We start from the raw sequence: 27,936 nt of genomic DNA on the forward strand, positions 1-27,936 counted from the left end.
AAGACAACAGCAGGTACAAATGACCTTAATGGGAAAGCTCTGGTTTAATTTTTTTTGTTGTAGATGATCAGAAAGGATGTTTACTTAATGACCACTCTTTCTTTGTGTTTAAACTTTAATGATGTGCTGCTTTAATATGAGATGCTTTGAGATCAAAGAGAACGCAGTATTATACATATATGTACACATAGATAAATATATACATTGTTGATTTTTCTTTGGGCATGCTTTGATCATAAAAGTCTTATGGGTGTTACATGAACATCTGTTGCAGTGACATTTTCTTTGTATGTTGGCAGTTTTGTGTTCATTTTTTCCGTATTAAACTGTGAAAAGCTTGAAGCATACAAAAGCCAATACACCAGTTTATTGTTTCATAGAGGCAAAAAAACGGTGTCATCTGAGAATAATTTCCTGTCCCCAGCCGAGGACAGAAATCTACTATTATGAACACATATATTGTATTAGCATAGACAAGAAAAAAAAAAAGAAGAAGAAATCATGCAGAATCCATTAAAGCAGCCTCAAGTAATTAATCATGTTTGTTTTTTAAGTACTGATTGTAATTCTGTTAAAACATAGTTACATAGTGGAGTAGGACCAAGAAGTCAAGGGGCTCTCCATTGTTTAATGACAATTCTGTTATTTCTATCCTATAGGAAAGGCTGTTAGAAAATTGTGCCATGAACAGCCACTTTTTTCCCCAAGCTACTCAATACTCCTGTGGGGGAGGAGGAATCTAGTGGGTAGGAGCCAAACACTGTAGTCATCTCTTTGTGTACTCATAAATTGGTGCTCATGCTTCATGCATTCCACATGGGCAGGGAAATTTGTTGAACACTGCCTCATCTATTCAAAGGACATCCATACCGGATATATTTAAGATAAGGCATAGACGTGCAGCAACTACTATATTTCCTAAGGGATGTTAAACAGAATCTTGTTCATTTTAATAAGTAAATGACACTAATCACCTCACTGTAAAAGTTCATAGAATTCAAAGAGGTCAACAATGCATCCTTTCAGGTCACCATTGATTAAAAAATATTTGAGTTTCCCTATTAAGTATTCAAAGGCCAACATCTGCTGATGCTCAGAGATGGTGAATGTGATGAAGAAGGCTGTATGGAGTGTAAAGTGAAAATCACAACAATGTAGTCCATGCAACACAGTATTGACAAACAGTAGCACAACTGAGCTCCAAAAAGCTATTTTGCCATTTATCCATTTCTGTTACTTATGATCGTAGGATTCCAGGGAATAATAGTTTCATAATCTCTTTTTACTGCCTTTTATTTAGTTCCCTTTTTGGATACAAAATACATGTGCAAATGCAACTGTCAAGATTGTGAAAGTAGCACATCATTGTGCATTTGCAGTGAGGCAAATGTTGAGGGAGATACTAAAGCAGAAAACTTAGACTCTCAAAACTGAAGACTTTCATTGGCAAGTTGTCGTCTTTCATGCTGCTTTGCTATTTAAGGTTGCAAACTGGATGCCATAGGATTAAGCTGGCATCTAAATGGACATGAAACACTATTCCCATTTACAAAGAGGCTAGTTTTGATGGCATTTAACATGCTGTCTAGTGCTTAACAAGTCAGTGCCTAAGCCTGTTCATGCGCTTAAGTAAACTGAACTGATTTATTGAAAGACCTGACCACGCATTTATAAGAAGCAAGGCAGCTGCTTTATCCAAATGATCAGAATATTGCTTTTCAGCCAGATATCAGGTATTGCAAAAAAAAAAAAAAAATCTTTTGACACTGCTTAAACTGTGATAGACCTGCATAGTACAAAATCTGTGCCTAACGCCTATGCAAAGCAGAGGCTGTGCAGGACCATTCTTTCACACAGCTACTTGAATGATACCTTTTCTGCTTCAGTGCTTTATTTCTAATTAGCTGTCATTCCATGACCGTACCCGCTTACACGTAGGATGGTTTGACTCAAATACCATCTTCTTATTTTTTTGCATTGTTTTTATTTATAATAGTTGATTTTTAAAAAAGGCAATTTCATATGTTATTAGTTGTTTTAAATATTTTAATTTCATACAATAAAATTAATCTCAACAAAGAACCTGTTTATTCTGTTCAAGGCCTGACCTAGAGTCCACTGATGTCAATTGAAAAGATATTCTCTAGTTTAGCTCTATGGCCTGATCACCACTGTCCCTGTCCAGCTTTGGAATCTATGAATCAATGGAAAGACTCTGATGGATGCTCTACATTCACTAGATTAAAAACAAAAAGAAATGCATGTTAGTGCATTCTTCCATTTCCCCTTATATTTATCTATTCATATATGCAGCTTTAAGGGCTCTACTCTTCTTAGGTATTAATGAAGTTTGGTGTTTTGGAAAATGTACTTGGTAATATTTTTCTACCCAATGCCATCCTGATGTTCCAATTTGTAATGCTAACTCTTTTATTTGCTGATCAAGAAGCTGTGTTTTCAGACAGATGTACTTTCATGAGCTACATAACATATTCTCTTTGATCACATAATGCAGTTACATGTAAATGCAGCATGGCAAAGTCAATAATATAGCCCCCTTACCGTAAAGCACATTTCAGTGAAACATTATCTACAACAGAAATGGATGTTGGGAAAATAGAGCTAAGAAGCTGAATAACATAGCAAAGCTATTCTAGATTTGCTTTTTATTACTTACTACCAATACTGGAAATACTGGGAATACCTGTAGAAAAAGAGAGTAAAAAGGGCATAGTTAGCAGTTTACTGTAAGTGTCTAAAAGGCTGTGGCATTGCATCAAATATTTGGAACTTATTTTCTCATACTCTCATAAACTTCAGAATACTGTATCAATTAACAGCTAGAACCAAGCACTTGCACATACATCATCCAAGCCTTCTATTTTTAATTGTAGAGGCTTTGGATTCTTTAATATGAGATTGCAGGGAATTTTTGGAAGGTATTTGTTGTGTTCCAAAATGACATTTGGAGTATTTCTGAGACATGCAGCATTTTTCTGCTCTCATAACTTCATGCAGTTGTTCAGAACAGTTCTGTATTCATACTAAACAGTTATTAGGTTTCTGGTCTGGACAATAAATACAGGTCATGATGTATCAGGTATATCTAGGAAACTGTTTTAATACAGAGGCTCCCCGGGTTACGCAAGACCCCAACTTACGCAAATTCGCACTTATGGAAAAAGTTCCATAAGCCAGAAATAGGATTTTCGAGTTGCGGAAATTTTTGCATAATGTACAGGTATATGTTTCTGACTTACACAAAATTCGAGTTACGCAAGGCTTTCCGGAACGGAATGATTGCATAAGTCGGGCGGTGTCTCTACAGGGATAGATCCATTATTAGCTGCTTCAGTCGGCTGCTGAAAATCATTTGGTTTTTTATTAGATTAACTTTATCTAGCTATCATTTTTTGTTCCTCTTTTACCTGTCAGTTGTCTGGATTAAGCTATGTAATAGAAATTTAATTGAGCAAAATAATACAACACATTAGGTCACTCATATTGATCATGCCCCTCATTGATTTTTCTTCTCTCACTTCAATTCTCAAGTTGAATTAATGTGGGAGAACCACTTTATAGTGTGACTGGACTTGGTAGAAAATGTGGACGTGCAATATTCCTTGCAATATAGTTCTCCTTAGCTAAAGTGAAACATGCCTATGAGACTATTTACAGGCCCACAAGTTAAAGCCACAAACTGCAGATCAGTATTTAAATCCGTGCTACTTGCATCATCTCAGTTAAATAGTTTGCCTTTTATACGTTTTATTGAGTTTTGATGGCATATTATAGTGTAGAAATCTATTTCTCCATTAGCATCTACTATCCTTTTAAATTTCTTCCTGAAATTCTTAATGCAGAGAAACTGTGGGATGGATTCTGCGACGTTTACTCAAGGGAATGACTTGCAGGAGTATGCATTACTCAGTGTAGACTAGGGCTGCAGAATCAGGCTTATTTTATTATAATTATTTTCATTATCATATATTAGGTAGTAACCTACTGTGCATTATGGCTATATCCTAGGCTCTATCAGATTGTTTACACCAGTAGAGCCTTGGGCTTCTCAAGTCTGCTGAGGATTCTGCCAAGGTGGAACCATCACTGGGGGTGTAGAATACACAACCGAATACAGGCAGTCCTTGGATTTACGACACAATTGGTTCCTGAAAATTGCGTAGTAAGTCGAAACATTGTAAATCAGAACTGCAATACACTCTGTTGCAGGACCAAGCATCGTAAAGTCGAAACCAGTGGTCGTAAGTCGAATCAGGGTGTCAATTCAGAAACGTGGTAAGTGCTGTTTGTCTTAAGATGAACGTCATAAAGTCGAGGCCTGCCTGTACAGTCCCCACTGCAATCTGGTTTAGGAGCATGGCTGGGAGGAAAAGCAGTACATAATGAGGCAGCTCTAAATTATTTCTTGGTTGGGGCCATGTAGCACTACTAGCTCCAGGGTCGGGGAATCATAAATGGCTCCTTTGTGACTCCCCACCTCAATTACAGATAGGTACTTTTTGGGTACTTGTGAGAATTGTGTCCCAAAAGTTTTATATTCTATTTGGAAACCCTATGTGCTCAGTCCTGCAAGGTGCAGAGTATCACCTTACAGAAGACTCTCAGCAATTTTCAGGACTGGGCTCCATAAGCAAACACTATTTATAAAACAATGTATTTGACTCCTGCTGAGAATAAACTGATATTTAAATGGAAACTCCATCAATGTTTCAAAATTTCAGAATCATGTAATTAGTATCACAGACTACAACACTGATATTTTTAAATAGAGAACATTAAAATTGTATTTATAGAAATAAAAAACCTCTCATTCCACTGCTGCCATATTTTCTTGGAAACAGGGTAACAATGATAGAATCTCTTTCCCATTGTTTTAAATAGAAAAGGAACTCAACTTGGAATACTATTTTTAGATGAGCTTTAGTAACATATATTACCATTTATATGTGGCAGTTTAGTCATGTTTTGAATATGTTTTATTTTCTTTATACACAGATGGGACTTGTACAGATAAAAAGGCAGGTAATATTCTCACAGCTCCCCTGTGAAATGGTATTAAATATTCCCTTTTATGTGTACACACACACACACACAAACAAAAATATACACACATACCCCCCACACCTTCTCTTCCTCTCCAAGGCAAGTTGCAAGGTAGGGAGAGGTTTTCTTATTAATTTGTACTCCTCTTCCTTTACTGTATCTCAAAAGTCTCAGTGAAAAATAATGATGAACATTTCCTTAGCAATAAGGAGTAATGAAAACGAGGTAACTGCTTGCCTGAAGGACTTTGCATTAATATTGTTAGCTTGTTTTCACATTCCCTATTTGAGAAGCTTCTTTTGCTATTTCCATACAGATTTCTCAAAAAGGAAAGAGAAGCTCTGAGTGGCAGTGAACTCTCTCTGTCTCCTAAAATATTTTTGGCCCTGGAAAAAGACAGAAAAATAAATTTCGCACATAACAGGGAAATGCTTTATAACAATGGTTCTCAAAGTGTGGGTTGCAACCCCAAAGTGGGTTGCTACCCTGTTTTAATGGGGTCATCAGGGCCAGAGTTAGACTGGCAGGGAGCCTGGGCAGAAAGCCCCACCCTGAGTCCTGCAATCATGGGGCTCAGACTGAAGCCACGGGGGGGCCATTTAGGGAGGCTGGTGGGGCACCTGCCCGCCCTGAGTTTCATACCACAAATTTCAGCTCTGCACATGGCAGGGCTTGGGTTGTCAGCCCTGTGCTGATAGTGGAAGCCTTGCGGTGCATAGGGCTGACAGCCAGAGCCCAAGCTCATCCACAGCAGGACTTCCAGCCTGAGCAACTTAGCTTTGCGCACCCTGTGGCATGGGGCCACAGGCAGTTGCCCTGGTTCCCACCTCTTAACCCCAGCTCTGTACATCACTTCCTCTACTCAGCACCTAGAAAGGAATCAGTGCGTCTTGTAGATAAAGCCAGTTTGAAAAGTTGCTGTAGAAATAATTTTAGCAAGGGACTGTTTTCTGAAAAAAGGTGGAGGAAAGGGGGGGTAATGAATGGGAATCGGTTGCCACTTGCAGCAAAAGAAGAGCTCACAACAAGGATCTAAGCAGCAGTAAAAAACTAAGAAACTGAAAATACAATCTGAAATATTTGGAATAGGGATTTACTGGGCTGGTTTTGAGGGGGATCCATGGCCACAGTGTGTGGCAAAATTCCAGCAAAGGAGAGCTTAAAACCGTCTAAAATGTGGCACCCACTTGGAGACATGGTGCAGTTCTATTCAAACAAAACCACTTGATTTTTTTTTCCAGCAAAAGCTGAGAGAGCTACAGGGCCAGAAGAGAGTTCTCAGATTGGCAGCTACAACAAATGAGAGCGCCCTTGAGGCATCTTCTGCTGTGTCATACTGGATATGTAAAACTGGGAACCACACTCTATTGGAGAAACTTCTTTTCTGCCATGTGCCAAGGAATGATTTGATTATATTGGGGCAAGGTGCAGTGACTCAACTTGATTCAATTCCCCTGTCTAATGACATTATTGCCAGGTGTATTCACAGTATGGTAAATGATGTGACTGAACAAGTGATCGCCAAAATCAAGCAAAGTTCTTTTTTCCCCCATTCAACTTGGCGAAAACAACAGATGTGCCGGGGACTGTTCAGATGTTGACATATGTAAAATTTGAGAACGATGAAAAACTCCAAGAGGAATTTCTGTTCTGCCAGCCATTACTACAGCATGCTACATGGGAATAGCTTTTTGCACTTTTCAGTGCTTTTGTCTCTGATTCTGACTTGGAATGGCAGTGCTGTGTAGGAATTTGCAGTGACAGCATTTGTGCAATAACTGGAAAAAACAGTGGGCCAGTAACCTGAGTGCAGGCTGTTGCACCGCAAGCAGTTTGGATGCACTGTTTTATACACAGGCAAGCCCTAGTTGCAACAACAACAAAAAGCCACCCGTTCTAAAACAAGTTCATAATGAAGCTGTTCACACAGTCAAGAGCAGCTCAACAAGTGTACATCTGTTTGTGTGGTGAGATGGGAGCTGAGCACCATCAGTTACTTCATCACACAAAAGTTTGGTGGCTGTCTCAGGGAAAGGTTCTCAATTATTTGTTTGAGCTCAGATGAAGATTCCCTGGTGGCCGAAAAGTTTGCAGGTACCAAGTGGCTTGCTTTGCTAGCTTACCTGGAAGACATTTTTGAATGCCTAAATGAGTTAAATACCTCACTTCTCTCACTGACAAAATTGAAAGCTGAATCAAGAAACTTTCCTTATGGTATGTGCATGTGGAAACTGGCAGTTTTGAAGGGGTTTTATACTGGATGACTTTTTGGATGAAAATGCCTTGCCAAAGCATGACTTGCAACCCATTATGCAGCCACCTGGAAAGCCTTAAACTGCAGTTTAGGGAGTACTTCCCTGGAAATGATCAGAAAACAGAGGTGTGGATTAGAAATCGCTTTAATGCAGAAGTGCTGTTATGTTACTTATAGTCAAAGAAACATTAATGGACCTTTCCTGTCATGAGACATTGATGATGAGATTTTCTGAACAACCTCTTGCTAACTTCTGGATTTCTGTGTGAGAAGAATATCCAGAGCTGTCACCTACAGCACTGAAAGTGCTCAGGCCATTTTTGTCCACCTTCCTGTGTGTAGCTGGTTCTTCAGCACTGACCTTACTGAAAAACAAATACAGGGCCCATCTCACTGTTGAAGATGACCTCCGTCTTTATCTCAGCCACACAGAGCCCCACTTCGAGGATTTGTGTTAATCAATACAGTAACTCCTAACTTAGGGCTTGGTTACACTTGCGAGTTAGAGAGCATTAAAGCAGCCCTGGGTGCTATAGCTCACTACCTGTCCACACTGGCAAGGCACTTAGAGCGCTCTGACTCCATGGCTAGAGTGCTCCTGGTACTCCACCTCGGTGAGAAGATTAACGCTTGCTGCGTCTTGGCTGAAATACCCAGGAATCAGTGTGAACGAGATGTTGCATTACTGTGCTCTGATCAGCCTCCAGAAACGTCCCATAATCCCCTTAAGTCAAGTGGCCACTCTTGTCATTGTTTTTGAATTGCTGCAGGAATGCAGATATGCCCTTTGTAAGCGCCATTTCTGACAGCCAGCTGCTTATCTGCTCTGAGACAAAGCAACCATTAGTGTGGAATGCTGTGTATGAGAGAGGGAAGCGGGGGAGAGGGGGTCTGCTCCGGTCTGAATTTACAAGACAGCATGCTGATATGCTCTCAGGACCCCCAAAACCCACTCCCACATACACACAATACACTCCCTGTCACACTCCATCCCCCGCCCCCATTTGAAAAGCACGTTGCAGTCACTTGCATGCTGGGATAGTTGCCCATAATACACCGCTCCCAATGCCGCTGCAAATGTGGCCATGCCAGTGCACTTGAAGCTGTCATTGTGGACAGACTGCAGCACTTTCCCTACTGTGCTCTCCGAAGACTGGTTTAACTCAAAGCGCTCTACATCTGGAAGTTTAGCCATGCCCTTAAAGTCATCCAGGTTAACGCTGATTCGTTGTTACACTGCTGATCAATTAGGGAACATGCTTGTTTAAAGTTGCGCAATGTTCCCTGATAACGTCCTTTGGCAGCCGACTGATTTGTCCACTGCTTGCAGGAAGAGCAGCCCGTTGCAGCAAGCTGGTGGGGGGCTTGGAACCAGGATGGACCGGCAGCCCCCCCATCAGCTCCCTGCTCCCCTAAGTTCCCTGTGCAGCAGGCTATCAGTTGCCTGCGGGGGGACTGGAGGGGGGAAGAAGGGGGCTAATGTCAGGGTGTCCCCCTCCCCCTTGCTTCTGCACCCCGCTTACCCCATCCCCATAGAACAGGAAGACACAGGACAGGGCTCAGGACGGAGGGAGCTTCCTGGCAGCAGTTGTGGTCTCAGCTTGCTGATTTAAATACACTGCCTTGTTAAGTCAGAGTGGGTCAGCATACTTAAAGGGGAAATGCACAACACACACACATACGGTGGGTGTCTCTGTCTGCCATGCTGACTCCCCTCCCTCCATTCCTGCTGCCTTGTAGAGTGTGAGGCTACATTAACAATAAGTTAACCCTTGAGAGCTCAGCCAATTGCTAGTTCATCAATTAGCAGTAAGGCATTCACTGGGAAACATCCCACCCTCTGACTTAAGCACCTCAACCAAGCTTCACAATCATCATTGCTGTGTACAGTATTAAATTGTTTATAAATGCACACAATATAAGTTTTATATATATAAAATATAGTCTTTTGTCTGGCAAAAAAAAAATTCCCTGGAACCTAAGCCCCCAATTTACATTAATTCTTATGGGGAAATTGGATTCGTTTAACATCGTTTCGCTTAAAGTCACATTTTTCAGGAATATAACTCCAACCTTAAGTGAGGAGTTACTGTCCAAGCATACCCCTCCCATAAGGTACATATTTATTTTTTACTGCTGGATATAAAGATTGTCTTGTGAATTTAAATATTTAGTGGCTACTTTTTTCTAGATATGGTCTTTAATACATTTTTTTATTTAAAATATTAACTGTTCCAGAGTAACACAGCGCACTGGGGTCCTGTAGTAATTTTTGTTTTCAGAAGAGGGTCGTAGTGCAATGAAGTTTGAGAACCCCTGCTTTACAGTAACATCAATTGTCTGGAGTTCTGGAGGCACATATTAAACTTGATTCGCTGGTTGAGCTGTGCTTGGTGCAAGCACTTAAGGTGATGAGCAAAAGGAAAGTTTAAGGTACCTTTCTTTTTCGCTGATCCTGGGGTCATGTGGGCGTTTGCACCTTATGGCTGCTCTACTATGTACCTGACTGTCTGTGGCACTAATGAACCATTCTGGCATTCAAGAATAGTTGGAGTGGAGAGACAACCACATTCCCATGGCAAGGCTTTTGGGGAGAGTCTGGCCTAAGGCTTCTATATCACTGAGGGAATTTTCAGTTGGTCTGATTCACCGGGATTCTGGCCCCTTTACACTAGTGGAATGGTTCAAATAGGCTGCAGAGTGATGGAGAATCAGACCCATTATCTATCTTGATATAGAACTCCCACTCCTCATCTAAATATAAAAAGTAAACAATACCAAGTTAATTTATAACAAAACTGCATTTTCCTATACACAACTTTAAAACACATTTAAATACAACTAAATACAGTGTTCATATCTGAATGCGTGAGCTTTCGTGAGCTACAGCTCACTTCATCGGATGCATACCGTGGAAACTGCAGCAGATATTATATACACACAGAGATCATGAAACAATACCTCCTCCCACCCCACTGTCCTGCTGGTAATAGCTTATCTAAAGTGATCATCAAGTTGGGCCATTTCCAGCACAAATCCAGGTTTTCTCACCCTCCACCCCCTACACACAAACTCACTCTCCTGCTGGTAATAGCCCATCCAAAGTGACAACTCTCTTCACAATGTGCATGATAATCAAGGTGGGCCATTTCCTGCACAAATCCAGGTTCTCTCACCCCCTCACCCTCCTCCAAAAACCACACACACAAACTCACTCTCCTGCTGGTAATAGCTCATCCAAAGTGACCACTCTCCCTACAATGTGCATGGTAATCAAGGTGGGCCATGTCCAGCACAAATCCAGGCTCTCTCACCCCCCCCTTCCCCCCCCCCACCCCCAGGGACACACACACACACACACAAACTCACTCTGGTGAGAGAGCCTGGATTTGTGCTGGACATGGCTCACCTTGATTATCATGCACATTGTGAAGAGAGTTGTCACTTTGGATGGGCTATTACCAGCAGGAGAGTGAGTTTGTGTGTAGGGGGTTGGAGGGTGAGAAAACCTGGATTTGTGCTGGAAATGGCCCAACTTGATAATCACTTTAGATAAGCTATTACCAGCAGGACAGTGGGGTGGGAGGAGGTATTGTTTCATGATCTCTGTGTGTATATAATATCTGCTGCAGTTTCCACGGTATGCATCCGATGAAGTGAGCTGTAGCTCACGAAAGCTCATGCTCAAATAAATTGGTTAGTCTCTAAGGTGCCACAAGTACTCCTTTTCTTTTTGCGAATACAGACTAACACAGCTGTTACTCTGAAACATATCTGAATGCTTTCCCCTCTGAAATCAATGAGAGAGAGATTCTGTCAGTTAATCTGATCACAGGGAAATTAGCAACCTCCATAAGTAAAGCTCAGAACCATGTACTTCCACAGATAGCTCTCTAGTAATAGCTATATTTTTAGATTTGACTTGTGTTATAAGCAAATTCACTGTAAATATATATACATATAGCCACAATATTTGATAGAAAATATCTGGAGTTGTCTTTTTAAAGGCTTATAACTTGGATTTCTCCAATTATCACTCATCTGATTTTTATGAAATAATCTCAAATTTTTCTCTATTACCTATTGAAGAAAAATTATACTTAACCTTTCTTAACTACACAGTAAAGAAAATGACATTATTTAATAAAATCAGATCCTCACAGAGAAAATGAGTTTTAGAATTCTTTTGCAGGTTTATATAAAGTATATAACAGCCAATAAACAATTGACTTCAAAGATGGATTGATAGTAATTGCTGATTATTAACTATATCAGAATCTTTCTTGAAAAGGATGCTTTCCTTTAATTGGAGCATTCCACACTGCATGTTTTAACACCTGGAGGTGAACTAAATTTGGATCCTGGACCAAGGAGTCAGTTCAGAGATGTTAAATTCCACATCTGATGCTTTGCTAGAATATCTGTACTGCAGCATGACCTGGCAGTGAGTCTTTTTTCCTTTTTCAAGTGCCCTGCTGAGGTATGATTACAGCATCATAACTTCAGCATCAATTTTAGAAACTACAAATTTCCTAGTGATTGAAAATCCTGAGATGCTGTAAGAAACTAGCCTCTTCTAATCCTCCAAGGGGACTGATTAGTTATGATCATGTGTTTTCAAATGTCTGTTGACCCAGAGGACTACACACAGCAAATTTCTCAGGAAACCTGGCTTATCCATTTCCCTGTAACAGCCCTAGAACTCCTGCTTCTGTAAAAATTGCATTTGTTTGCTTTAGAAAGTCACAATTTTTTAATTCACTGCAAGAGAATGGTGTATGTGAGGATTATCACTTATTCTGTGTCTATGCTCCTCCAAGCAATATCACTAGAAATGTGGCTCTCTTTCATTTGAACAGGCATGAGAAAATAGTTGATCAATGTTTTAAAACATAGGCCCTTTTCCCTTGGTAGTTCAGTCTCTCAGGCCCAGTCTTTCAGTCTCTATATGTAGGAAGCTCCTACTGAGGTTAATGGGAGTTTTGGGTGTGTAGAGGCATGCCTGGGCATACTTTATTTCTAAGAAAGCACAATGCATTAAGAACTTTTGGGAGCCACAAGGAAAACACAACCCATCCTAGGACTCTTAATAATTTGTGCAACAGTCACCTTGCTTTCTTGTGCTAGAATTTAGTGACTGTGCCAAAGTAGTTTCATTGCTGCAGTTTATTTTAAACAGATTTGTTTCAAGTCAGTCAGTGAAACTGAAGTATTCCATCTCCCAACAGTAGGTGTCACTATAACTATCAAAAACAACTGCAAAGGGTTAGTGGACAGGGAATAGTGCATTAGAATAATTTTGCAAGTCACACTTCTTAAAAATATAGCAAATGTTACTTACAGTGTATCGTTTTTCAAGTGTGAATCTGGAACCTTTTATTAACCACTAAAGTTGATGTCTAATATGAGGGAAGGCAGTTAATCAGCTGCAGGTTATCCTGACATTTCTCTTTCCCTGAATGCCTGAGCTCAAATACACTGCCATTTATTTTCTTTTCCCTTCATCAGGTCTTCCAGCGTCAGTCTGTGGCTTACTACCTGCTCTAAGTCCTCATGAGCTAGCCAAGTTCAGTAAGTTGTACATAGTGAGAACAACAGGAAGCACTGCTATTTTGTAACATTTTACCCCACTTACCTCATCTTTCCTGCCTATCATGGATCTATCATCATTGTACAACACTGCCCTTCAAGCAGGAGTGGTCCCATACTTCATATCAGTATCATACCACAGAGGCTTCTTCCAACCTACAGATGGAAGTAGCATCTCTTTAGAAAGCTACTTCCAGTCACTTGAGCCAACCTCACATACTAACTTCAGTGAAGCTAATTTAGCTTTGACAAGGAATAGGGATAGGATCTCTCTCTAATTGCGGGCATGCATGAGCAAGATGGGTAGCTATTTAGGGACATGACTAGGAATCCTGCTAATATACAAACTCTTGGCCCCCTTCACTCATATCACTCCTTTAAAATGGCACTATATCATCATATTTTAATAAGAATGGGTGCCAAACAGATGAGTCTGGATGACAAATCAGCATAATATCTCAAGTGTCATATCTCCTGCCAAAACCCCTCTGTGTGACAGCTGTGCCACATTACAAGTAAAAAGAGTTATGAGGCAGAGTAGGATTAAGGAAGTATTGCTGAGATCCAGGTCCTATTGTCAGAGAGAGTCCCAATGCAGATATAATTTAGCAAGCTGCTTATGGCTGGCTGGATGGCTGTTGCCTGGGAAGGAACCTAGGTCCATGTTGTCCTGATCAATCCCTCATTTCATGTCATGGTATGACCTGGGAGAAGGACTGGCAGAAGTTGGGAGATGTGTCCGGACTGTTTGGTGCAGTTTATTCGCTGATGGGATACATTTTGGTGAATGGGAGCCCAAAATAGTCTTAGATACCTACTTTGCTCAGTTGAATAGTGGTAACACCTGAATGTGAAAGAAAACCTAAACAACTGGAGAAAGAAAAGACCAATGGCTGTCAGACATTTGGCTGATGACTAGAAAAGCTATTCTATAGCAGGCATGTGGGAAATCCAGTAAGATCACTTGGAGTGTCAAAACCTGTTACATAACAAAACTGCCTATGGCATGTGACAGCATCAGGAGACACATTTAATCACAAAAGAGTCAACAAGATGGAACTTGAAATGTTAAGCAGCAGTCAAATACAGAGTTATCCGTCATTCCAGTAAGTGATGGACTATCCCAGGGGTCTCAAACACGCGGCCCGTGAGTTATTTTCTGCAGCCCGCCAGCTCCCTGTGCCCCCCCACCCCCAGCATTTACCTAGAGCAGCTCCGGCCAGCCCGGTGCGCACCGGGGGCAAGGGCAGGCTCCCTGCCCGCCTGCCTGCACTGCCCCCGTGCTGCTCCGGGAAGCGGCTGGGACTTGGTGGGGGGGGGGCACAGGGGACTGTGTGTAGCCCTGGCCGCTCCTCCAGGTCCCCCAGTGCGCACCAGGCTGTAGCCTGCCCCCCGAACCCCTTCTGTACCCCAACCCCCTGCCGCACCCCACACCCCTCCTGCACCCTGACCCCCTGCCCTGAGCCCCCTGCTGCACCCCGACCCCCTGCCGCACTCCACCTGCACTCGGACCCCCTGCCCTGAGCCCCCTGCTGCACCCCTCCTGCACCCCGACCCCCTGCCCTGAGCCCCCTGCCGCACCCTGCACCCCTCCTGCACCCCTTGGGGACAGGGAGGGAGCAGAGTTGGGGTGGGGATATCAGGGAAGGGGTTGGAATGGGGACAGGGAAGAGGTGGGGCAGGGGCAGGGCCTCATGGAAGGGGTGAAGTGGGGGCAGGGGAGGGGGGGTCAGTGATACGGCCCTCGAGCCAATGTACTAGTCCTCATGGGGCCCTTGTGGTCATTTGAGTTTGGACCCCTGGACTATCCAATGCCCTTTCACAAGGAACAAAAGCAAAGAGGGGAAATATTTTGCTCAATCATGAAAAAAACCCAATTGATGATAATAAGAACATAGGAAACAGGATTATCCCAAAGTTCTGACTATGGCTGGTGTAGACTGATCAATTAAGTTTCATGAACAAAAGCTGGCTGTGATGGTTTCAGCAGTAGAGCTAAGTGAAAGACAGCAGTTTTGTTTCATGATGGATTTAGAGATTTTCAACTTTGCATTTGTTCCAAATTGGAGCAAAGATTTTAAAAAAATTAAATTCTCTTCAAAGGAAAATTCCATTTTTTTCATTTCTAGCCCTTCAAAACATTTCATTTCAATTTTAACTTTTAAATTTTGTATTATATACTAATAATTCAAAATTAAAAAAAATCAAAACAAAAGATGCAAATGTTTTGGTCTGAAAATATCAGCACAGGATTTTTTGATACCGTTGGAACTTTTCTGTTGGAATTTTTGGGACTTTTTTTTCCAAATACAATTCTGGTGAAATTGACCCAATTTCAAGAAACATTTTGATGTAACCACCCATTCTGATGGAATATGATTCCATCAAAGTTTCTCCAACCAGTGCTAGTCAGCAGTCGATACCAAGTGCCAATGCCATTGTTTTGCAGGCACTTGATGTACGATTACATAAATGGTACAGGAAATATGGAGGTAGAGGGAACATTGATTTCACACTCTGATGTATTTTACCCCTAGACCTCAAGCACAGCAAGTTTTGTATGGAGTTGGGATGCTGAATGAAGCCAGTAGAGAGTCTGTGATCAGAAACTGTGGTCTCAAAATTTTTGCCGGACATAGTTAGACCGTCACTTTTTCTACAACATGGAAAAAAAGAGAATACTCTTACAAAGTACCCCTCCCCTTTTCTTTTTGAAGGTTCATTTTTTCTACCTGGTAAGAATTTTTTCATAATTTCATGCCCCCAAACTTCATGGTCTATTACTCTCAGGACTTGATATGGTCCTGCTTCCTGTGATACCCATTTTTGAGTTTTTATTCCTCCCTTCTGCTGCTTTGAAGTGTTAGATAACATTCGAAGCATTGCACATTGCTGTTGGTTTTTAAACTTTTCATTCAACTGCAGTACATACCCCTGTTTCTTCTAAATAATTTTTCAGTGAATGGTTATATTCGAAAACCAGCTTTTTGCTTTTAATCAGGGCGAAATGCCAGCCTTTTTTCTAAAGCAGCTAGTAAGTGCGGTCCAAAAAGTTGGATGATTTTGTTTCAGTTTATTTCTTTTCCTCATAGGGATTTAGGTGCATAACTTGAATTAGAGGAATCTGAATTATTGTCTATTTCCAGCATGCATAAATAGAATAGATACCTGTATTTTTGTTTTCATGCCCTTTTCTCAGGATTGCACCCTTGGGGCCATATCCTGTCTACAATCTGTGCACGTGGCTCTCAGTAACATCAAGCAAATAGGAGTAGATGGCCTATAAAGTTGTATTGTAATGGTGGTTAAGCATCTTACATGGGCAATTATGCCAGTGTTGAGCTAGCAGTTAGCTAGAAATATACAGACACAACTGCTCATGTTCTGCCTTCATTGCCTATATCTTGGCAATCCCACACAAATCAAAGTGGTTGCATGAGTATCAAGGAATCTGGATTTCAAGCAGAGAACATAGCTCAAAATCTGAAATTTTCCTACACAGTGCTTAAAACCTATTATTACACCCACCAAGTTCACAAAGACTTGGTCTGAAGTTTAACCTTAAAAAAAGGCTGACCTCACTAGCCAGGGTGTATTTGTATGGATCTGTAGGCAATGGGAACACCCAGCCCTCCCCCAACCTCACTGCTGGGTGCAGGAAGTGGGTCCAATGTGAGGTCTCTATAACCCAAACTGGCTGCCATAGGCCAAGAGCACAATGATGCACCATGAGTGGGTACGCTTCCATCATGTCTCACACGATGTATAGTTCCCCTTATCTCATCTCTCCTACCTCCTACGTGAAGGAGGAGAACAGTTTGCGGCTTCGGCTTCCAGCCCGAATCCCTGGGCAGGGATTCATGGAAAGCGTTATTGCCCTCATGCCTTCCAGGTTTGTAGTACTGGGGACATTGGTTTCCAGCTGAAATCTGCACTGATACAGTCCTGCTGGGTAGTTTGGGGAGTGATTCCTCATTGGTTAAGGGTTTTCAATAAAGTTGTGATCTTCAAATTGCATGATACTATGGCATACTTCTCTTATTGTATCCGTGTCTACATCAAAATTCTTGAAGAAATTGCTTTATGAAAACATCTGCCCTATTCACAACACAACAACAATCCAAAATCCCCAACCCTGTCATTTCAATTATTTTCTACATATTTGGGGAAAAATTCTTTCCAGTTTGCACTGTGGATCTCCTACCCTTCACTCTAATGATCTCTAATGGAAATCCCATGCATGGAAATAGAGTGGAGAACATGCAACAAAGATGGGGCCACAGTTTGGGCGCCAGTCCCCCCCCATTTTTAGGGTGCTTCCGCCACACTTGATAGCACTTAATTTTATTGTAGGGGGCCAAGTTCTGCCCTGGAATGTAAACACACCATTCTCATGCTGAGTTATTTATGTGCATATAAGGGCAGAATTTAACCCATACTTGCAATTAAATGTTTTTATCTTTCCATCAAATTATAGACATAGATTTGTTTCACATTTGGGTCCCAAATGAATGACAAACTTTGGCTAGCACTATTTTTTCCCCCTCAAATATACGGACCAGAATTATAATTATGATGATGTATAGAGCCTTGTTGTACAAAACTACTCACAGATATTTGCTGTGCCCTTAGGAATAGGCAGATATGAGCCAGGACTCCAAGGTCGACCCTGATAATTCTTCTTGCATTTCCCGCAGTCTGGGCCTGTAGTATTGTGCTCACATTCACAAAACAATTTTTTGTTTTCTTCTTTACAGCCAGTGGCATGAAGGTTACACTTGCACCTATCAGAGAAAAGGTAGGGTGTTATGTCAGACTACTGAGATCCTACTAAAATACTCCTTATGGCAGGGGTGGCCAACCTGAGCCTGAGAAGGAGTCAGTATTTATCAATGTACATTGCCAAAGAGCCACAGTAATACGTCAGCAGCCCCACAGATCAGCACCTCCCGATCAACTGTTTTGTGACATGCAGGAGGCTCTGTGGGGGAGCGAGGGCACGGCAGGCTGAGGGGAGGGGGCTAGAAGGGGTGGAGTGGGGGCAGGGCCTGTGGCAGAGCCAGGGGTTGAGCAGTGAGCACCCCCGGCACATTGGAAAGCTGGCGCCTGTAGCTCCAGTCCCGGAGTCGGTGCCTGTACAAGGAGCCGCGTATTCACTTCTGAAAAGCCTCATGTGCCTCCGGAGTCACAGGTTGGCTTATGGCAACCAATATATTTCTCTCCAACTTTGCGGTGTTATTGTTTTAACATGTCTCCAAAGAAATCTATCCAGCTTAAATTGGTTTCATGCATAAATGCCACATTGTGGTATCCTGCTGTTCGGCAGCATTTTGACAGCTTCACCTGAACTCCAAGGAGCTGATCTCCTCTTATTTACACCAGTTTTACACTGGTGTAGTTCCACTGAAATCAATGGAGTTACTTCTAATTTTCACTGATCTGTCACCCTGCAAAGAGTTCAGTGGGACTAGTCACAGGGATAAAATTAGTCATGTGCTTCCATCTTGGCAGGGTCTGGCCCAAAGTGAGATCAACGTCACGTCCCAAGCTCAGGTTTCCCGTTAAATGTACTCGACGACACCCCACTCTTTCTTAACAAGGAACAGTTATACAGTAAATGCACACACTTTTTAGGTGTATTTTATTATACATACAACCAATAAAATAGTGCTTTAAAGGTACCAGAGACGCCAGAAAAACTGTTCTCGGAAAGCTAGTGTGAATTCCTTGCCTAGGTTCTGAAACACAGATTCAGAGGATGATAAATTAGTAATTAGAAGGTCTCCAGGAAATAAGCCCAATTATTCTGAAAGAAAATGTTTACACAAAACAAGAAGTACTGCATTACATACATTTGGAAAACTTTTGCTAAGGTCCTGCTTTTTTGGCTGTGGATAAGATAGAGATATATAGTAGGTACCAACGGATATGCAATATCCACAAAAATATGTTACCCACATCATATTTGAATGTAAAATTGCAGAAGCCAACTTATTTGCTGAAGAGGCAGGTTATTACTTTGTATTGTACCAAGCACTGCCCAATTGCTCAGAAAGGACAATTAATCTGACACCTTAATTTGACAAAATTATAGCACCTGAAGGGAAGAAAAAATAATTTGGTAAAAGTATTTTTTTTCAAAATGGGAAATAAAATAACCGCAATTCTTATCAAAACCATTACATAAATCAGAATTTGAATGTACATTGTTTTCAAAATATTTGGGGTATTTTCAGGAATGGAAAAAGCTAGGTTCAGAGACACTAAGGCATCGTTATTTCTTTCCAGTAGTTGTCAGAAATGGGTAAAATATCCTTGTTATTGGTCCTGGAAAGGAAACTAGTATTTAGCAACTCTGGTTCTTTGTTTTCCTAATGATTATAAATCCAGTGATTTAAAAGGTTCTCATGTGGGCATTTGTTACCTGTTCCATACAGTGCCCAGTAATTAGAGCAAAGCAGCACATGGAATAGCCAAGATTTTTAGCAAGTGCAAATGAACAGCTGCCAAGCTAACTTCCATTTAAAAGGAATATGACCTGAAGCAAGTGGCCATACACACACATATCCCCAGGGTAAAACAAACTTGCAGTTGCCTTAAGCGGCAGCTGGAGAAAAGCCACTAGAATTTGCAATACAGAAGATGCTGTATGCATTCTACTCACTATTAGAAAGGAGACATGAATTGCTTGTTATTTAAACAATGCTCACTCTAGCTGGAAATATAATCAACACCTTTTAAATTAAAATTTGCAAAAAAATCTTTTTTTAAACAACTGAAAAAAAAAAGAGAGACTCTGTTAAGCAAACAGTATTTAATTAGGTATGAGCTGTGTCCTGCATATACATACTGCAGTGAATTACTTGTAGTGCTAATTTGCTTAAAGGACCATTTTTCATACAACATTAGCACCTTTCTTTGATGGTGTGCTCTATATATGTACTACATCCAAAATTGCTATGTTAAAGGAATGTTTAGGTTACAAAGTCAAGCATTCAAGAGATAGGAAATGCTGTGTAGCCTTAATTTGGCCCTTTGCGTATAAGCATTACGATAGTCTTTAATGACATACTGTTACTCCACAAAATTCCTGCCTCTTTCAGTGAATGAGCAGTTATTAAATATTTTTTATTCATCTCATTCAGTGTATGGCCCCAGGGCTTATTTAATGCACACCATCCAGCTCCTGTAGTGAATACAAAATTATGCATTTCCTCATGGACAATTCTGTGGTGCTCTTTCCATAGTATCTGAGTGCTTCACAGACACTAATGAATTTACCTTCATGACATTCCTCTGAAATAAAGAAGTATTATTATCATCCCCATTTCACAGATGGGGAACTGAAGTACAGAAATATTAAGGCCAAAATTGTCAAAAGTGTCCACTAATTGTTGGGTGGCCAATCTGAGCCTACCTATGAAATGATTTTTTAGAGTACTTAGCATTTTTATAGCACTTACATGTTCATGGCACAGCTCCAACTGACTTTAGTTACAGTTGTGAGTGCTCAGCACTTCTGCAAATCTGGCCTTAGGTATCTCACACTGGGTTCCCAGGCAATAAGGAACACACAAGTATGGGGCAACTTTGAATATTTTAATTTAAGTGACTAGCCCAGCACACACAGGAACTCTGGCAAAGGCAAGGATAGTGCGGCATTCAACTGCCCTAACCATAAGACCATCTTTTCTCTTCCTGCAATTCCCTACCGCAGTGTTTCCCAAACTTGGGACGCCGCTTGTTCAGGGCAAGCCCCTACCGGGCCGGGCTGGTTTGTTTACCTGCTGCGTCTGCAGTGGGAGCCGCGATCGGCCGAACCTGCGGAAGCGGCAGATAAACAAACTGGCTCGGCCCGCCAGGGGCTTTCCCTGAACAAGCGGAGTCCCAAGTTTGGGAAACACTGCCCTACCTCTTTCATTGCACATCTTACAACTCCAGCCCACCACCTCTTTTTCTGACAAGCCTCCAGCTCTTACTAACTCCCTCATGCACAGTGTTGGACAACCTTAACTATACGTGATATTACAATCTCTGCCATATATAGGTGCCAGATACAAATTGTCAATGGAACTATGCAGATTTACACCAGCTGAGAATCTGTCCAGTGCATGTGTTTGAAACCCTGTGTGTTTGAATCACCCACAAAATAATAATATAATAATGTAGCACCTACATATGAAAGAAAATCTCAGACAAGCACCAAATGATTAGAGGAAAAGGAAGAGAGAAGAATAGAAAATAGGAAGAGAGAGAGTAAAATTCTAGGATCAGTAATTCTAACTGGATTACAGAAGCAGCAACAAAGTTGAATGTTGAATGACTGGAAATGAAAACTGTCTCAAGAGTGCTGAGGGGGCTGAGTGAATATATGGGGGCAGAGCGGAGACAGACATAAAGACCTGTGATTCAGATAACATTGATAATTAAACATAAAGCGTAGGCAATGCTAGGAATCCTGAAAACCACAGTTATTCAGACATAACTGTCTACAGTTCCCTTGAAGAAGACTGCAAGGAACAAGAAGTGGCTAATGTGACTTCATGAAGGATTACTTAAAGATCAGAGATAAAAACAACAACAACTGGTATTATAAAAGCAAGAGTCAAAAAGATGAATACTTAGAAACAGTTAAGGCTTGCAGGAAAAGGAGAAAGGCTGCAAAAAAAAAAAAAAAGAATTAAAAAAAAAAGAGAGAGATGAGTTAGTGCTCAGAGGATAGCCCAAGTGAAATACAGGAACAACTATCACATGAAAAAGATCACCACCTCATCTAGAGAATAAAGGAATCATGACTGCAATAAGCAGCAATATGTTTATAAAGGATAAATCTTGTCAGAAAAAACTGACTGCTTTTCCTGACAAAAAGATACCATAAATATGAAGGGGATGCAGCAAGCATAGCATATTTGGATTGTAGAAAATACTTTCTAGTACACTTTCACGTGATTGGAAAACTAGCTGAAAAACTGTACCAGAAACAAAAGATAAAGGGCTTGTCTACCCAGCCCCACATTGTGAACTACTGGGGTGTGAACTGCGGCTGCACTAAACTTTTGCGCTATAACTGCCCTGTGTAGACTCTGCTAGCAAGAACTACAAGGTATGTTGTTTGCATTAATGTAGTCCTGTTTGAAACTGGACTACGTTATCACAAATTAGGTATCTTTGAGTTTGTGCTAACAGGATCTACACAGGACTTTACAACACAACGCTTTTGTGCTGCACTGCAGGTCACAGCCCTGTAGTCCATGCTGTTGGGCCACGTAGACAAACCCAAAGACTAATGGCATTGTATTGCTCTGTGGAAGGATCTTTAATGAAGTACTATTGCAGGGATAATGTCAGTGTTGAGTCTGATCTTCTGAAACACCATTGTTAATGATCTAGAAATGGGACAAAACTGTGTGCTAATGAAATCTGAAGAGGATACTAATTTGGGAGTAGTGAATATCAATGAAATCATACAACCTGGCCCAGAGAGTAGAAACACTGGAAGAAAAATAATAAATTGTGATTCAGATAATCTGAAAAACATAAATTCTGATTTATGCCAGTGTCACTCCATTGATTTCAGTGGAGTTACTCCTGGTTAACAACTAATGTGAGAAACAGGCCCCTACTCAGTGAGACGGTGAAACCTAGATAGCAATAATACTAAAAGAGACCAAAATGTAATAGTGGGCAGCACATTAGACATGAGTTTTCAATATATTATGCTTACCAAAAAAAAAAAAAAAAAAAAGCCAGTAAAGTTGTGTGCTGTACACAGAGAAACATCACATTCTGGAGAAGTGCTGTATATTCTCTTTCTATATTGCTCTAGTGAGACTGCACTTGGAATCTTGCAGTTAGTTCTGGGCATTTCATAATGCATGCATTGATAAACTGCCGGGAATTCACAGAAGAGCAATAGGAAAGACTAGAGTGCTGGAAGGAGAGAAGGGAGGGTGAAAGTGTTTCTCAGGCCTACATTCTTCATGATTATTTGTACAGATACAGTTGACAGAATGTGTGAAGATATGTAATAGAAACTGGAAAGTCTTTTCCCATCCTGTTTACAAAGCAAGTGTTAGATGATTATAATAAAATTTTACATCTAGAGTTTTTTTAAGTCCAAAGAAATCCAAAGTGCTTCACAAACTTTTGTATATTCACATAACTTTTTATATACAGAAATCCATCTACCTCTGGCACACCATGCAATAATGTGTTTGGGTGTGTTGGGGAGAGGGGCAGAGCGAACAAACAGAGGAGCTATCAGAATGTAGGTAAAATGCTGCAAATGGAAGAGGATATATCCAGTAACCTTGTCAGTACACTGTACACCATGTAAGAATAAAGCAGATGTTAAAGGCAAAACATAAATCTCATACTGCATATATTTAAAATAAGAGGTTATGGCATGGTTTAATGCTTTCCCACATCTTCATAACCCTTCAATAAGCTATTCACCGCTCCACCAGCAATTGGAAGAAAAAGGGGGAGAGAGAAGCCCCACGCTGGCTGTCTGCCCAAAGGGAGTGGTTTCATCTGTCTGTTACATCTGATGACAAAGCAGTTTTCCATGCTCTCTCTTTATCGGTCATTATGGCAGCCACCTTGTCAGAGCTGAGCCTGTGAAAGTGAATACCAACTCTCCACAACGTTTGTCTATATTTGGAAACTTACATCCTGATGTTTCTACAGCTCAGCTGATTTTCATCTTTCCAGTCCAACCTGTGAGAATGTTTACTGCCTAAATGTCGTTTTAGGGCATACACAAGAATACAATTCTTTTCAATGTGCAGATTTAATTCTGAATAGCCAGAGATTGATATCACTGTCCAACACTATAAACTCCACTCTAATTGTGTAGGAGAACAAATTCGTTTTTCTGACCACTCATCTTTGACAGACTCATTATTTTGTCATAAAGCAATTTCAAACAAATGATATTTTTGGCAGTTATATAAGGTGTAGGAAGCATTCTGGTGCGTTCAAGGAATAGCACTGCTTTAGTGGGAGAACGAAGCCTTGGCATCCTGAATTTCTCACAAATTCTATTTACATATAGACAACTGACATTAAAATGCTGTAAATATCACTGAGGTAATTGCTAACAGCATGCTGATTCACTTGCATGTGCCAACCAGCAGACTGGAGGTCACATGAGGGGATCATTCATGTCAACAAAAGAGAGAGAGGCTCTTTGATACATTTTTAATGACAAGCCATATGTTCCTCACTTAAACACATTTTTGGATCCTTCTATGTCATTGCCAAAGTTTAACAAATCAACTTAAAAACAACTTGCTATGCAAAATGAAGCATGCATAAAATGGATCTGCATCAGCCAGTTCTTCACCCCATGTATTCTGTCACCCAACCTTGAACTTGAACAGGATTCTGTATAGAGGCCTTCTAATGCTACAACTCCAACCATGACAGAGACACTCCTTTACCCAGTTTCCACACAATTCCTTTATGTCGTATAGACAGGATATAAACAGTATCCTACAATGCTAAAGCTTTGAAGGCATTGTCTACATTAGGGAATTTTTACCAAAATGACTGGTTAGCAGCAGTGTGAGTCGTCATGTAGGCAACTCTCCAGCTCCAGCAGTCATTTACAGCACCTTGTTGGTTACACTTGCTCTGAAAAGGGTGAACTGACACCATGCTGAAGATGGCTGCCAGAGTCTGAGAGCCATTTATATGAATGCTGCCAAGGTTGCAAACAATGGGGCAATTTCAACAGTGTTAGCAACACTGGGCTTTTTGTTTCTGTACAACAATCTCTAACGTAGATGGGACTGGAAATTCATGTTGTAATGATGTAACAAGTTTCCCCCTGTCATGGATGAAGATGGAGTGTAGATGGGCTATCATTTTAGAGGAACACTGTCAATATATTTTTTTAAAAAAAGCTCCAAGTAGTTTCAGATAAACACCGGCACCTGAACTCTCTGCTATTTTACAATTACAGGTTTTTAAAAATTTTGTTTTATATTTTCTTCTCCTCTGTTGTGTTGTGTGGAAAACTCAGGCTAACAACAATGGAAAGGAATGGTTACTTACTTTACAGTAATTGGAGTTCTTTGAGACGTGTGGTCCCTATCTGCATTCCATTGTAGGTATGCATATGTTCCATGCACCTGAGACGGTAAGATTCTTGCTAGCAGCATTTGTTGATCTGTGCCTGCGCCTCTCTCCTACTAGCTAGGTCGTAAGGGACAACATGGATCAATCACCTCTCCAGTGTCATTCTACTGCGAATTAACCTAGAATGAAACTGCAGCAGAGGAGTTAGAGGGCGGGTAGCAGAATACAGATAGGCACCACATGTCCTGAAGAACTCTAATTACTGTAAGGTTAGTAACCCTCATTTCTTCTTTGAGTGATGGCCCTTATGAGTCTCACTGTGGGTGACTCACAAGCAGTATTTATTGAGGAAGAGGGTGCAAAGACCCCTGCTGTACCACTGAATGGAGGACTGCTCTGCCAAAGGCTGCAGCAGGTGTAAAAGCTCGCACCCGGGCATAATGTCTCATGAAAGTGTGAACAGAGCCCTGTGTTAAAGAGTTTCCAGGAGAGGGACTTCTTAAAGGGAGGCTACTGATGCAGAGTGGGATCTAGATGAATGGGCCCTCAGCCCTTCTGGGGGAGGGGTTGCTGTTAACTCGTAATAGAGCAGGATGCAACCTGAAATCCATTTAAACAGTCTTTGGGATGAGATTGCTTCATCCCTGCTCTGCGAAGGATACATATAATCTAGGTGATTTCCTAAAAGATGTAGTCTCTGTAGGTGGAATGCCAATTCTTGAAGGACATCTGGAGAATGAAGCTTCTTATTCTCAGTATAGACCAGTAGTTTTGGGAAGATGACAGACAAGTGAATAGTCTGATTTACATGGAGTCCCAAGATCACACTGCGGGGTGAATTTTGGGTGTAATCTCAGGGAGACTTTGTCTCTATGGAAGACTATGTAAGGTGGACCAGCTATAAGAACTCCCAGCCCACCTACTCTTCTGGCTAACGTGCTGGTCACCAGAAAGGGAATTATCATCAATAGGTTGGCTAAAGAATGTATGGCTAAGATGCAAGCAGAGTCTTCATTAACGCTGATAGGACTAGACTGTGGTCCAAAGTCAGGGTAAGTTTCAGTACTGGGGAAAGAGTTCTAATGATACTCTTTAGAAAATGGACTGTCACAGGATGGGTGAAGATAGAATGGTTGTCAACAGGGTGACTGGCACCGATAGCTATTAAATGCACCCATATGGAACTAAGATAAACCTGAAATCTTTAAGGAGAGGATATATTTCAAGATGACAGGAATGTTGGAATCCTCTGGTATTATCCAACAATGTTGACATCAGATAGAAAATTTTTTCCACTTTACTGCAGTACTTTCTTGTGGATGCTTTCTTACTGTTATTAAGGATGAAATGAACTGCTCCTGAGCATGTCCTTCATAGATTCATCACCCTTTCAAATACCAGGCTGTTAGGTAGAGGGATGCCAGATTGGGATGCCTGATTTTTCCTTTGTCCTGGGTCAATAGGTCCAAGAAGAGTTGCATACAGATGCTTGGATGGATGTATCCAAAGATTGACCGCTTCTATACAAAAAGGGGTGGATCTTGCTCCCCTTTGTTTTTTGATGTAGAACACCATTGTCTGACTTGACTTGGACCTGCAGGATTTGAATGAATGGTGGGAATCATTTGCTGGCCTTATGGACTGCTTGCAGTTCCAGGAATTTTAGGTAGATCCAAGAATCTTGAGAAGTCCATGTCTGCTTTGCTACATGCTCATCTTGATGGGTGCTCCACCTTAGCAAGGAAGTGTCAGTTATCAGTCTCTTCTTGGGTAGTGAAGGAACAAAGGGGACCCCCAAATTGCACCTCTTTTCCCTGTTCTCCCACCATAAGAGGAAACCTTGCACTCTGTGAGGGAGCAAGACTAGTATATCTGCACTCTGTCTGCTAGGCATATATACTCTCCATAGCTAAGCCTATAGACAATGAAGGCAAAGTATTGCAAAGAGTGTCACATAGGTACAGGAAGCCATGCGACCCAAAAAAGATCAGACATGAGTGGACCGAGATCTGTGGGCTTACCCAGCTCTGAGTAGCGAGCTCCTTCACGGATTGGAACCTGTCCTAAGGAAGGTATGCCTTGGCCTTGGTAGTGTCCAGGGTTCCCCGATACACTGTACAGGCAGAGTCCCAATGAGCACAGAGGATTGAGCAGTGATAGAGTTGATGTCTACACCTCCTGATGAGATTTTCCAGTCAGTAACCAGTCATGATGGAAGGGGAAAACTGATGTGTCCTGGCGGTGGAAGTGGGCTGCCATAGTTGGTAACACCTTTATGAAAAACCTTGGTGCTGCTGTATCCATAGTGGTCCTGACTGTCAGTGAATCTCAGGAATCTTCTGTGTGCACGATGGATGCCCATGTGGAATAGGCATTCTTCAGATTGATAACTGTGAACCAATCACTCTTGTTCAATGAGGGAATTACTGAGGTCAGGGTGACCTCTTGAATTTTAATCATCAGATAAAACATTCAGTGGCCTGAGATGTTAAATAGGTCTTCATCCTCCATTCTTTTGGGGGATGAGAAAGTATTTCAAGTAAAATTCTTTCCCCCTGTGTTGAGGAATATCGGTTCTATCACTCCCATATGGAACAGGGAGACTACTTCTTGATGGAACCTCCTCTCACCAGAGAGGTCTTTCAAGAGAAAGACGGGTTGGGAGGGGAAAGAGAGAAATTCTGTGGTGCAGCCAGTATAAGTGATCTCCACAACCTCATGGTTGATATGAGATGCCAAGTTTGGGATAAATGAGCTAGGCAGCCACCAAATTAGGTACTGGATTTCTGAACAGAGGGATGTGGTAGGGGGATATATTTGCAGCTCCTGAAGGTCCCATTAACAGTGTTTTCTAATGGAAATATGGGATTGGAAGGAGGGCGAAGGGAGACATCCTGCTTGTCATGTTGCACCCTCTGTAGTTTCCTGGGTGGCTCATAACCCTT

The 27,936-nt window shown here is 41.3% G+C and overlaps 1 protein-coding gene across 1 annotated transcript in view; it reads right to left on the reverse strand.

Annotated features, from left to right (window-relative positions):
• NTNG1 (netrin G1) overlaps positions 1 to 27,936 on the reverse strand; it is a 198,836-nt gene that overhangs the window by 59,776 nt on the left and 111,124 nt on the right. Inside the window, exons 3-4 of the mRNA XM_077824836.1 lie at positions 17,519 to 17,691; positions 2,678 to 2,704 (exon numbers count right to left, since the gene is read on the reverse strand). Coding sequence (XP_077680962.1) covers positions 2,678 to 2,704; positions 17,519 to 17,691 — 200 coding nt within the window. The remainder of the gene's footprint in view (positions 1 to 2,677; positions 2,705 to 17,518; positions 17,692 to 27,936) is intronic.

The sequence above is a fragment of the Eretmochelys imbricata genome, chromosome 8, assembly GCF_965152235.1.
Source record: "Eretmochelys imbricata isolate rEreImb1 chromosome 8, rEreImb1.hap1, whole genome shotgun sequence".
In the NCBI taxonomy this organism is placed as follows: Eukaryota; Metazoa; Chordata; order Testudines; family Cheloniidae; genus Eretmochelys; species Eretmochelys imbricata.